We start from the raw sequence: 14,046 nt of genomic DNA, 5'->3' as shown, positions 1-14,046 counted from the left end.
CTAATGATATAAGAAAATTAAAAAAAGTCAATAGCGGCAACTCTATTGCTCTATCATTAGCGGCAACCCATAGTTGCCGCTATTTATCCAGTATTACCGGCGACAGTAATAAGAAAATTTAAAAAAAAATTGGAAAAGGTCAATAGCGGCAACTTGGAGTTGCCGCTATTGCTCTATCATCAGCGGCAACTCATAGTTGCTGCTATTTATCCAGTATTACTGGCGACTTACCGTTGCCGCTATTTGTAATAAGAAAATTTTAAAAAAAAAATTGGAAAAGGTCAATAGCGGCAACTTCAAGTTGCCGCTATTCCTCTATCATTAGCGGCAACTTAGATGTTGCCGCTAATGAATTAAAAAATAGAAACTCAATAGCGGCGACCTAAGGATCGCCGCTATTGGAAAAAAAGAAAAAAAAAGCACATATATATATATATATATTCATATGCAAACACTACACATTTGAACCAAGAAAGAAAAAACTCCAGAATAACAAATTCACCGTCAAAGCCAATGTTCACAGAAAAGAAAACAACATATGCAAGCTCAACTCAAAATTACAGGGGACGAAAACAAAGACCCAAATCCATAAACAGCCCCAAAACATGAAAATACACAGACCCACGTACATACCAGGAGGATGTGCGTATGTGGGTCGGATCCGATTCGATTCGATTCGATCTAGGTCCGTCTATCTTCTCCTTCTCCTTCTTCTTCTTCCTCTTCCTGTCTTGTTGATTTCGCTGTTTCTCGGAGTGAGATCAAGAGAGAGAGTGAGAGTGAGAGAGTGATTTTATTTTGAGTCAGAGTGATTTTCGGACTTTGAGTCAGAAAAAAAAAAAAAAATGGTATGAAAATTTCATAAAATTTCAGAAAATTAGCGCCAATTTCAGAGATGGCGCTAATTTTATTTGGTACAATCAATAGCGGCGACTACAGTCGCCGATAATTATCTCAAATAGCGGTGATCCAATATGTCGCCGCTATTTGAGGTATTTTTTTTTTATAAAAAAATTATACTTACAATTTATTTATTTATTTTTTAATTTTTCTCTTGTAATATGTTTTTATTATTACACTATTAACTAAAAATTTTCGTTTAATAAATTTTTATGATAAAAATAATTAAGTTGATATTTATCTTAAAATTAATTATAAAATAATACAAAATCCAAAGATAATATAAGATCAATATAACTAAGGCACTAAGATAATATAAAAAGCTTACAGTTCAATTGAATGTTCGATCGAACCTAGAATTGTATCCAATTTGATCTATCAATTGATCATACCATGATCAATTGAACTAATTCATTAGGATCGATCGGATGTTTGTTTTTTTAACTTTTCTCTTGTAATATGTTTTTATTATTATAATATTAACTAGAAATTTCTGTTTAATAAATTTCTATGATAACGATCATTAAGTTGATATTTATCTTATAATTAATTATAAAATAATACAAAATCCAAAGATAATATAAGATCAATATAACTAAGGCACTAAGATAATATAAAAAGCTTACAATTCAATTGAATGTTCGATTGAACCTTCAATTGTATCCAGTTTGATATATCAATTGATCATATCACGATTAATCGAACTAATACATTAGGATCGATCGGATGTTTGATCGAACATTTAATCCTATCACGATCAATCGAACTAATTCATTAGGATCGATCGGATGTTTAATCGATCATTTGATCCTATCACGATCAATCGAACTAATTCACAAGGATCGATCAGATGTTTGACCGATCATTTGATCCTATCACGATCAATCGAACTAATTCCTTATGATCGATCAGATGTTTGATCGATCGTTTGATCTTATCATGATAGAGAGAAGGGGTGAGTTCGACAACTCAGTAAGTAGCCATAAAACCAAGATGCTATAAAACATGCTATACAAATTTCTATGTCAAAATCTCAGTTATGCACAATAACAATTTAGGCAGAATAACATAATTAACAAAATAAGCATGATAGTTGCAAAATGAGTAATTGACAATTAATACAGAATCGCAAGTAAGTTATGAGATATGCAAGCATTTCATTTTGCTTTTCTTTTAAAATTATTGTCTTACCCTTTGACCCGACGCCACAATTTTACTGTGAGCAGCGCACGTTGGCGTGTCCCAAATGACCTATATGCTCATCTTGTCGTCACATGGGAGAGTTACCAGGTTGGGAACTTCCCTAGGTGAAGGCCACCTGGCCGGTAGCACACACCTTCTCGTAACCGTCATTCGGTGTGCTTGCCATGCTACCCTATATGGTACCGATCGTCACTATAATCATGTCTCGGGTTAAACGTTTTTAATCATGAATGCACATATAACATTTCATATGATTTGTAAACTCATCTGTAACTGTATATTGTGCCATGAATGCACATATAACATTTCATGTGATCTGTAAACTCATCTGCTATGCCATGAATGCACATATAACATTTTATATGATCTGGTAAACTCACCCGTACCATGAACTTTGAGAGCTCTTTTCATTCATAATTGCAATCATGTATAAATCATGAAATATGGTAACTGTATCAAAATTCTTAAACAATGACATATGAACTTGTCATTAAAATATGGAAGGAAGTGCAATTGAAAATCATGTAAGTGGATTCTTTATAAAATCTCCAACATTTTTCAAAAGATTTATAATAAAAATTTGTTGGGGTTTTTGGTGTTGTGTCCCCTTACCTGGCATTGCATGCCCTTATTTTGAATCCGCATCCAACTCACAATTCCTAGAACGGAGGTAAAAATTACCTTAGTCATTAATTCGTTTTCAAGTCTCAATCATGCATCACTCTAGTTGCTAAGGATCTTAACTCTAATCTTTATCCTACCATCGTCTATCCTTAGCCAAAAACATTATAGTGACATCAACCCTACCATGCTTGATTTATATGCCTCACATAGAATTCTAATAATCAACTCCACTAAGGCCTTAATTTAACCAATTGTTTTACACTAAAATACCAAGGTTATAACATTCTTATTATTTTAAAATCATCCGACTACAATTAACAGCTTAAGAAGTCTATCTAGCCAATATATCGCTATCTTCCTAAGCCATTTAATTTAGCAACTTACTCCTAATATCAAAAGCTTAGAAACATTTACGACAATCACTCTAATTATCATAAGATGTACTAGCATCTAAACCCAATAAGCATCAACTTGATATTAGGAATTTAGCTACATACTAAAAAATACCATAAAAGATATGAAAATATTACCTTGGAGAATTCTCATATTTTTTATTTTATTTTCCTTCTTCCTCCTCTTTCTTTCTTTCTCTTCTCTCTTTCCTTTCTTCTCTCTTTTCTTTCAGTCTTTTCTTCTCTCTTTTCTCTTCTCTCTTTCCTTTCTTTTCTTCCTCTTTCTTTCTTCTCTTCTTCCGGATCTCTCCCTCATCTCACGCTCACTTGAGCTGTGAGCAATTGAGTGGATGTCCCACATACATTCAACTTCTGCTACACACAAGACAGGTGTGAGAAATGGAGAGAATTGCTCCTTGTGAGCTTGCCACGTGTGGGACATTTGCCCCACATGCACTCCACTCCAGCTACAACAAAGACAAATCTCCAGGAATGTCTCAAGAGAATGACACCTTAGAACCCCAGGTGTTCACCGAGAAAGCAAGGGCAACATGTTATATAACACATGTACCTTTAGGTGTCAACCAATCAACTTATCATGTAAGGCCATGTGTCATCTTGAACTTGATGACTTGTCAAACAAACTCCTCATGCATTTACATTAAAACGTGATTATAAAAATCTACAATTAATCCTTAATGAACCTAAACCTTTTGACTAACATATACCAAAAAATCGTGGCTTACAGACATCATTAACCCATCCAATTAATTTCCCAAATCACAGGTACTTCAACTACTCCGCAGCTTGACCTATTAAACTTCGGAAAATCATAACTTTTTCAATTTATCTCCAATTGACACGAAATTTGGCTTGAAATTTTCATCATTCAAAGATCCAAAACATATCCAAAAATCATAGCAACCCATAACATTTTGGTACCTCAAAACGCACTCGAAATCCTGTGCCTCTGTTTGACTGAAATTCCTGTTTTGACACTTGAATTTTCTAAAAATCATAACTCCTTCTACAAGTGTCCAAAAATCATGAAACCACTTTTAAAATCTTTATTTCTTATCATTCTATAAGCTATGAAAACATTTTTATTTAAGGTCACTCATATAAGTTTTGGCGTCCAAAACAATGTGACTTTTCTTTCAATAACCCACTAAAAATTTAACTAGCAATTTTTTCATCATCTTTTACATTAAGTCTATTTACCTAACTCCATATAAATCTTAATAAGATTTAAGTCTATCCAGCACCGAAGTAGCAGTATGCTTTCTTCGTATCTCTCTATAAATACCACTTCAAAAATCCATCAGAACACACACTATCACAACCAAATTAATTAACTTCCATTTTGCAGGCATGGCAGGACTGACACCCTCTCTAGTATTCACAGTGCGAAGGTGCAAACCAGAACTGGTTGCTCCTGCTAAGCCAACACCACATGAATTCAAACAACTCTCTGATATTGATGATCAAGAGAGTCTTCGATTTCAAATTCCAATTATACAAATCTACCGATACAATCCCTCTATGCATGGGAAAGACCCTGTCAAAGTCATCAGAGAGGCACTTGCGCAAACGCTAGTGTTTTACTACCCCTTTGCCGGCAGGCTCAGGGAACGGCCTGGCCGGAAGCTTGTTGTAGAGTGTACCGGCGAGGGTGTCATCTTTATCGAGGCCGATGCTGATGTTACACTTCAGCAGTTTGGTGATGATCTTCAACCCCCATTCCCATGCTTGGAGGAGCTCCTTTTTGATGTTCCCGGCTCTGAAGGGATCCTCAATTGCCCATTACTCCTTATCCAGGTGCATGTTTACTAAATAACTCATCAACTTGTTCTTTTGTTTTTGTTTTTGTTTTTTAATCATTTGATGATTATACCCAAAAAAAAAAAAAAAAAAAGGAAGAAAAAAGAAAGAAAGAGGTTTACTTGGTTCGTGGAATAGACCCTACAATTAATAAGAATAATTACTTTTATATTCTCTTTCTAGGACTTGAGAAATGAAATAGATTTTTTTTAAAAAAATTATTACTATTATTTTATTTTTTTCAAACTAAAAAAAAAAAAAAAAAAAAAAAATCGCAAAACCTAGAGCCCCTTTTGGAACCCCTTTCGGATCTTGAATTTTCGTAACTTATGCCTATTTTTCAAGAATTTTACATCATAGTGAGCATTTCCAATGGAGGAGCCATATTTTTATGTAAAATTGCTTCTCAAAACTCACTTTTATTTAGTTTAGTTAAGCCATTTTTAAATATCTTTATATCTGGTTAGCTATATTTCTATCTATTCTATTAAAATATTATTAAAAGCAATAAAAATTTTGGAAAAAATTAAGAGAACATGTGAGAGGAAAAATACGAAGAGTTTTGGAAAAAAGAGAACATGCCGAGAAAAAGTATGAAAAGATTTGGAAAAAAGAGAAAATAGGTGAAAGAAATAATGAAAAATAAAATAACTCTCTTGAAAAATGCTGCTATATTTAGCTTTTTTTTAACTCTTCTAATCAAATATCTATTTTACATTTTCTTTTGGCTACGTCAATGTAGCTAGTAGGTTTTTTAAACATTTAAAGAGCTATTTTAGATAAAAGTAACATTTGGCTCTTCAAATGTTTAAAAAATCTCCTAGCTACATTGGATTAGCCAAAGAAAATGTAAAATAGATATCTGATTGGAAGAGCTAAAAAAAAGCTAAATGTAGCACCATTTTTTAAGGGAGCCATTTTATTTTTTATTGTTTCTCTCACCTGTTTTCTATTTTTTCCCAAATCTTTTCCTACTTTTTCTCTGCATGTTCTTTTTTTCCCAAAACTTTTCCCATTTTTCCTCTCACATGTTCTCCTTTTCCCAAAACTTTTCTCACTTTTAATAATATTTAAATGATATAGATAAAAATATAGCTAATCGGATGTGGATGCATTTAAAAATTTATTAGCTAAACTAGATAAAAGTGAGTTTTGAAGAGCCATTTTACATAAAAATTTAGCTCTTCCATTAGGAATGCTCTAATGGATGAAAAGGCAGTTATAATTAATGGTTAATGGCTAAAATCATTATTCGTAAAAAAATCAAGGTGAGCATTTAACACTTGGAACTGAAATTCAAACAAGCTAGTATACTTCCACCAACACTAGCAGCACCCCCCCCAAAAAAATCAAGGTAAGCATCCAACACTTGGAACAGACATTCAGACAAGTATACTTCCACCAACACTAGTAGCCTATCTGACTATTGAACATACTTGGAATTCAGAGTATTAAAGACCAAGCAGTACAGAAACAAAAGATCTGATATGCAACTTTTCAATCCGTCCAAAATAAAAAATACACAAAACTTAAATTTATATGAATTGACACTTTATCCTCCTTAGTTGACACTTTACCCTCCCAAAACTTAGTTACTTCGGGGGTAAAGTGTCAACTTAAAATACTTCAAGAGGTAAAGTGTATTTCATAGGGTTAAGTGTCAATGTCAGATATTTTGGGGCGTAAAGTGTCACTTTTTAAACATTAGGGTTAAAAGTACAAATCTATAGATAGTTCAGAGGAGAAAGTGTATTTTCCCCGAATACTTATTCTGCATTTACCAAACAAGCTCTAAGTGCATTGGCACTGTGATTTTTCATACCTGAAGTGTGATTTTAAATTAAATTGTAGAAAATGTATTGTTTGAGAGTTCCATGTTTTTTTTTTAAAAAAAAAAAATCGCGTTTTCAAATCGCAGTCAAAACAATGTGTTTTTAAAAGAGTACGATTTTAAATACTAAACTGTAATTTTAAATTCAAAATTGTGATTTTACCAAATATTTAATTACATTTTTAAAAATCACATTTTCAAATTAAAAGTTGTGAAATCACAATCCCAAATGGATAAAAAAAAACTCTTGAAACATTCTAAAGTTCATATATGTAACGTACTTCCCGTACTGCTAGTACTATGTAAACATCTACTTATCCTTTTGTTGTGTTGATTGGCAGGTGACACGCCTCAAGTGTGGTGGATTCATCTTCGCCTTGCGCTTCAACCACACAATGAGCGATGCCGCTGGTATGGTCCAATTCATGACAGCCATGGCCGAGATGGCACATGGTGCACGTGCCCCATCCATCCCGCCTGTGTGGCAGAGACACATTCTCAATGCAAGGGATCCACCGCGCGTGACTTGCATACACCGTGAGTATGAAGAAGTGGCTGATACCAAGGGCACAGTCACCCCAGTAGAGAGCATGGTCCACCGTTCCTTCTTTTTCGGTCCCACTGAAGTGTCCGCCCTTCGTAGGTTTGTACCACATCACCTAAGCCAATGCACCAAGTTCGAGGTGCTCACCGCAAGCCTATGGCGTTGTCGTACCATAGCACTCCAACCCGATCGTGATGAGGAGGTACGCATGATATGTATCGTCAATGCACGTGTCAAATTGAACCCTTTGTTACCCACTGGTTATTACGGTAACGGTTTTGCAATCCCGGCGGCGGTAACAACCGCCGGAAAGCTATGTGAGAATCCTTTAGGTTATGCCTTGGAATTGGTGAAGAAGGCCAAAAACGATGTAACGGAAGAGTACATGCGATCGTTAGCTGATTTTATGGTGATCAATAATCGACCCCATTACACTGTAGTTCGATCATACCTGGTGTCAGATGTGACACGTGCCGGGTTCAGAGACGTGGACTTTGGGTGGGGCAAGGCGGCTTATGCTGGGCCAGCCAAAGGTGGGGTCGGGGTTATCCCTGGAGTGTTGAACTTTTATATAGCTTACAAGAACAGTAAGGAAGAGGATGGGATAGTGCTCCCAATTTGCTTGCCTGCCCCAGCCATGAAAAGATTTGCGGAGGAGTTGGATGACTTGTTGACTAAACAAGCCCATTAGTGGCCACCAAAAATCTGGCCTTATTAGTTATTATATCGTGCCTGTGAACCAAATTTTCTGATGGGTGTTGTAAGATGCATGGGAGAGAGAGACTCATATGGTGAATGTGTCATATCCGCCACTGTGTGTGTATGGTGTGTATTATATATATGTAAACATTTCTATTTTCAGTTGGGTGTTGTAATATGCATGGGAGAGAGAGACTCATATGGTGAATGTATCATATCTCATATATATCTGATACTGTGTGTATGGTGTGCATTATATATATGTAAACATTTCTATTTTCTGTTGGGTGTTGTAATATGCATGGGAGAGAGAGACTCATATGGTGAATGTATCATATCTCATATATATCTGATACTGTGTGTATGGTGTGCATTATATGTAGACTTTTCTATTCACATGAAATGTCACCATCACATTTACATCCTACTTGGGCTTTTCTTTTCTTTTTTTTTTTTTTTGAGCAAAAAAAGTAAGTCAGGTAAACCAATTGTGGTTAACCTACCTTGGTTACGTAGCATTTACTTACTAAGAGCCACACAGGAGAGCATCAATAGAAATCAATGTGACTAATACTAATTAAGTATACGTGGAGATTTTTCATTACAGAAAATTGAACCTATATTTTAGTATATGTCTAACCACTTTGGAGATTTTCTTGGCCCATTGAACAATCACCCTTGATGGTTACCTATGACCGGTTAGAAACCTCAACTTTATGCAAAGATTGTTGTTGTGGCTAGCATTTCTTGTGAGTTTTTTAAATTTAGTTTTTTTTTTTTTTGAAAGAAAAAAGAGAGAAAATTCAAAAGGTCGTCATTTAATAAGTTTTTTACTTTATTTCAAAACTAATTTTTGTCACACAAGCTCTTCAAATATTTAGACCGTTTGCCATGCACGGACCCCTTTCACTTGCTTCAAAAAGTGAAAGTCAGGAATAATATATATGTAAAGAGTAAAGAGTTTGATGTCTATTTTTTTTTTTAACAAAAAAAAAAAAAGAAAAAAAAAAGCATGTAATAAATTCTCGGTAAGTATGAGATCATCCACATAAAATGGTAAAATATTAAAGTAAAATTTCTATTATTGTGCAGAAAAAAAAAAGTGTTGATTTTGGTTTTCCACTATACAGTGGAGTAATGGAATAGACTTTGATTAAAATTAAATTACATAACTAAATTAAATAAATTGGCATTGGAGAAAATTAATGAAAGACACCAGGGTTTCAAGGATCCACCTAACATTATATTATTACATATTTGTGAGACATATAATTATAACTCAACTAGGAAAAAATAAATTATCATAATCAGAAGATAAAACAATAAAGCACTTGTAAATAAAATAAAATAAATTAAATATGGTTTAATTAAGAATTTGATTTTGATAACATGACATAATTATAAATTCGAATCATAACAAATCAAATAGAATAAGCATTTGATATAAATGAAAATTATTACAAATTAAAATAAATTTTGTTTAATCAACTGGGACCACGTTTAATGAAGCAGAGGTCACTAGTTCGAATCTCTCTCCCCTTCTTGTGCGGACATGTAAAAAAATAAATAAATTTTTTTCTCATGAAACTAATTTCATATTAACATTATTCCTGACATTCTATTATTAATCTATAAAAAATAAGAAAGAGTTTCAAGAACGCGTAATAAAAATACTAGACTTCACCTCTAACCCTTGCTAAAAATTTTGCCACTCATAACTATAGGAATAAATTCTATAATTAATGTACCAAATTTTAATGGAAATAAATAAATAAAAACAAAGCAATAAAATAAATAAATTGTCAATTTGGCTCCTTCCAAAGTCGCTGTCCGCTCCGTTTCTAACGGTAGTATTTGCCAATGGCCTGAGCTGGTACTGTACCATGCCCTTCCTCAATCTCAAAAAAAAATCATTTCATCTCAAAAGTAATCTCAATATTTCTACTTTTTATACCACATCAATCATTTTTTATTTATTATTATTCAAATAAAAAAATCATTACAAAATAAATTTTTTACATTTTTTCATATAAAATATATTTTTTTACTTTTTCCCATAAAATATTTTTATTAAAATCAATCAAACACATATTCATAAAAAAAAAAATTAAAAAAAAAATGCTACAAGCCCTGGCCACTGCAAACACTGCCAACGTTATTAAACTCCTGGTCCTACTTTTCTTTCTTACGTTGTTCATGTGTGGCAATGTGGCATGGCTAAAGGAATCCTCAAACCTGTGGGTCCCACGTTACCATGTCATTTTATGTTACATGTCTGGTTTATGTTGTGTAAGTGGTCGAAAACATGGATATTAAAGTATATATGTCAATCATAATTCGATCCATTTAATTAAACAGGTTAGTCTCCTCAACACTAATTCTATAATTTTGTATTGAGTTCGTATTAAATTCGTAAGTCGTGTCAAAAATTATCTACCCTAAATAAAAAATATACACAATAACGGGTGTTTCTGATGAGGCCTTTCCGGCAGTATTATGTAAGATAATTTGGCTGATCATAAGTCAAAGGAGCTAACAAACATGAAACAACAACAACTATTAAATAAGAAAATATGTAGATCAGAAATTAATCACTGAAAGTAACGTAACATGCAGCTTCTAACAATCGTGAATGACTCAATTAATACTCTAACAATGATAGGACGACAATCTTCACTACAGGTGGCAGTGGGTAGCTGACTCCCACAAAACCTTCTATAAGCATGTGATAAGATTTGTGTGGATGACGATATTTATCTAAATTTTTGGTTCGGAATTAAAAAAAAAAAAAAAAAAAACACAAAGAATACATATATTTAGAAAGTGACATTTGAAAATAATTTTATTCAATTTCAAACAATAAAAATAGGAAAAACTTCATTTTACACCTTTGAACTACCAATAAACAAAGAAACCTAACAGAAACAATAAAAAATAATAATAATAATAATAATAAAATTAAAAATAAAATTAAAAAAAGAAAAAGGAGGAGGAACCTGGAATAAAAGATTTGTCATAAGTCATAGCTCATAGTCATATTATAATTTGTTTGGAAGATTAGGCAAAGAGAAGAAAGAGCCACTAAGAAAGTAAAAATGGTTGGAAAGTTCAAAAGAGTTCAGGGCCGGCTCAATGGCTAGGCCATTGAGACGGTCGCCTAGGGCCCCCAATTAGTAAGGCCCAAAAATTTTTTTAATAAGGCCCAAATAAATTTTTAATAAGGCCTAAAAAATTTTTTAATTTTATTTTAACTTAAGGCCTAATTTTTTTTTTAAATAAGACCCAAAATTTTTTCCCATAAAAATTTAAGGCCTCTAAAATAAGGCCCCAATATAATAAGCTCATTGTGAAATAAGACCAATTAACCCAAAAAAATAAATATGTCGCATCAATTTTTTTGGGCAACTAGTTAAAAGTTAAACTTAAAAGTCATGAAACAATAATGAGAATGAAAATAATAATAATATTATAAATATATAATAATATTATTAAAATAAATATTATTTAATTAATATTTAAATATTTAAAAAAATAAGATACAACTTCAAAATTTCGCCTAAGGCCCCCAAATACATTGAGCCGGTCTTGAAAGAGTTTTTTGAATTATTGAATCTTCACAAACTAGGGTTACTTACTTAATGAAGATATCGGCTCAACAATATCATTTTGAGAAATACTAGGGTTACAACCATTTTACACAAATAGAATTCCACAAGCTGATTTGGTTAAGCCACGTAGGTGTAGCCACCCAGCATTTTCAAGTTCCATCTTCTATAACAAACCAACTTCATCTTCAAGTTTCATTTTTCAGAAAAGCTCTATCTTCAAGCTCTATTTTCTGAGAAATTCCATCTTGTCCGTGTACTTCGTTGACAAAAAATCCCATTCGAAAAAATTTAACCAAAAAAAAAGGAAAATGAGAATTACCAAGAGTTAATTTGAAAAAATGTTGGGGTTTTTTTTTTAAAAAAAAAAATTTATCCATCACTCCTTTAATTTTTTTTTTAATTTTTCAATTTTTATCCATTAGTGACCACCAACAATCTGCTCTTATTGTATCTAGCCTGTGAAACAAATTTTTCGATGGAAGTTGTAAGATGCATGAGAGACACACTCAAATGTGGTGATGGGTGAATGTATTATAAATATCTCCTATTGTGTGTGTACGTATGGTCTGCATTATCTGCAGACTTTTCTGTTTTTCTGCTCGACTGTATCTGATTCTTGCAGTGCGTATGGTGTCTCGGCCCTATTGTATGTGCACGTATGGTCTGCATTATCTACAGACTTTTCTGTTTTTCTGCTCGACTGTATCTGATTCTTACAGTACGTATAGTGTCTCGGCTCAGGGTTGATGAATGAGTTAAGTAGTTCGCTAATTGGTATAAACAAAGGTAACCCGAATTCAGACAGTTTGATATATGATCGACAATTTTTTACACGGCTTATAAAATTGATATGAATTTAACACGAAATTAGCAGGTTAGGGTTAAAAGATTTTACCCGTTTAAATGGATTGAGTTATGATTGACCTGTAAGAATTTAATGTCCCACATGACATGGTACATATGAGTATTTATTAGACTCCTTAAGTTATGAGATTATTTAATTCTGATCATTAATAAACTGTTGGTTAATTAATTAAGAGAAGTGATTTCTCATTAAATTAACTCTTACTTTAATGGGAAGTTGAGTTATAAAAGAATAAAGAAAAACGGTCATCTCTCTGCCCTATAAACGTACGCAATTTTCATCATCTTTGTGTACCTTAAGTGAGTCAAGCGAGAGAAACTGATTTTTGGTGTTTATGTTTTCAAAGAAAAATGAAAAGAAGCAATTGATTCTAGTATGTTTATTTCATTAATTTATTGTGAAATTCATGATAATTAAGATCTTGTAAGTTACAATATGTTGTGTCAATTTTATGATTACATGACCTATAAAGTTTTATATTCATGCCTTGACCTAAGTTCGATACATAACATTTGGGGCTGACAGTTTTAAAATAATTATAAGTAAACATGACACAAACACAATTACACAACACAAAGTTAACTAATTAAGATTAATGGTCTGGCACGTTTTAAATATTGACTTCTATAATTTTATAGCAATTGAAACAAACAAGAATTATCAGCATGATGATATTGGTACGAGTGGCCTGTGGTAAAAGCGATTTTGGGCCACCAAGTGCAACCATATTCGACAAAAGTTCTTTTAACTCTCCCCCAAATTTATGGAATCGTGTCATCTCCATTCCCCAAATACGGAAATAGACTGTTTGATGGTATATATCAGTACGAGTGGCACGTGCTAATAATAATATTTTGGACCACCAAATCAAAAGGCAAATGATTAAGAAAAAAGCTATCATGAGAACGGCTTCTTATGAATTAAGGCTAGCTAGTATATATTTGCCTTCTAATTTTGGGTTTTGTTCGAGTGTCGTGTAATTATCAAAAAGTCAATGTAAAATCTATTTTTCATCTCTGACTTGACTGCTCTCTTTCCTTTTTTTGACAGGATTGTGCAATAAAAATTAGAAAGTTCTAACTCTTTGACGGGTTTTACGAGTGAGAAATGTTAAATGTTATACTTACTAATTTATTTCTTTAAAATTAGTTTTTAAGTGATGTGTCACGATTTTTTCAATTTTTCTACTTAACTAACTATATGTGGATTTTTCTACTTCTAACGATTTGGAGAGAGGTGGGATCTTTCTCCAATCCAGAGACATGCTGTAAGAATTTCTCTGGTTTTTCTTCCATTAATTCTCTACTTTTTACATCTCATGTAAGAACATTAAAGGGGAGGATGGGATATTGGTGCCTGTATATACTTGCCAGCCATGGCCATGGAAAGATTCATCAAGGAGAGTTGGATTGCTTGTTGAAGGAGAAGCCAGTTGGTAGTCATAAAAAATCCAAACTTTGAACCCAATTTACTAGTGGCTGTTGCAAGAAGGACTTATTTTTGTTGATGAGTAAATGTAACCAGCAACATGCAACTTTGAAAGTTGACTACTTATGAAT

General features: G+C 32.9%; 1 protein-coding gene and 1 long non-coding RNA gene across 2 annotated transcripts; one reads left to right on the top strand and one right to left on the bottom strand.

Moving 5' to 3' along the window:
- Positions 1–431: 431 nt before the first annotated feature.
- On the bottom strand, positions 432–3,466 carry LOC132167563 (uncharacterized). Its single transcript, XR_009438690.1, has 3 exons — positions 3,258–3,466; positions 2,092–2,762; positions 432–743 (listed from the first exon to the last, which is right to left on the bottom strand). It is a non-coding gene; the product is annotated as an uncharacterized LOC132167563 (long non-coding RNA).
- A 957-nt stretch (positions 3,467–4,423) lies between these two features.
- Positions 4,424–8,390, top strand: LOC132187910 (benzyl alcohol O-benzoyltransferase-like). The gene is made up of 2 exons (XM_059602335.1): positions 4,424–4,937; positions 7,113–8,390. The coding sequence occupies exons 1-2, from the start codon at positions 4,491–4,493 to the stop codon at positions 8,004–8,006; spliced, it is 1,341 nt and encodes a 446-aa protein (XP_059458318.1). The 5' UTR covers positions 4,424–4,490; the 3' UTR covers positions 8,007–8,390.
- Positions 8,391–14,046: the final 5,656 nt, after the last annotated feature.

This window comes from Corylus avellana, chromosome ca1, assembly GCF_901000735.1.
Source record: "Corylus avellana chromosome ca1, CavTom2PMs-1.0".
In the NCBI taxonomy this organism is placed as follows: domain Eukaryota; kingdom Viridiplantae; phylum Streptophyta; class Magnoliopsida; order Fagales; family Betulaceae; genus Corylus; species Corylus avellana.
The sequence above is the reverse complement of the archived record's forward strand: the minus strand, read 5'-3'. Positions and strand labels throughout refer to the sequence as shown.

Bases quoted from the DNA above. Each gene is read 5' to 3' on its own strand.
- LOC132187910 (XM_059602335.1), top strand. From the start codon at position 4,491: ATGGCAGGACTGACACCCTCTCTAGTATTCACAGTGCGAAGGTGCAAA. The intron at 4,938-7,112 runs GTGCATGTTTAC...GTTGATTGGCAG, and splicing joins GCCCATTACTCCTTATCCAG to GTGACACGCCTCAAGTGTGG.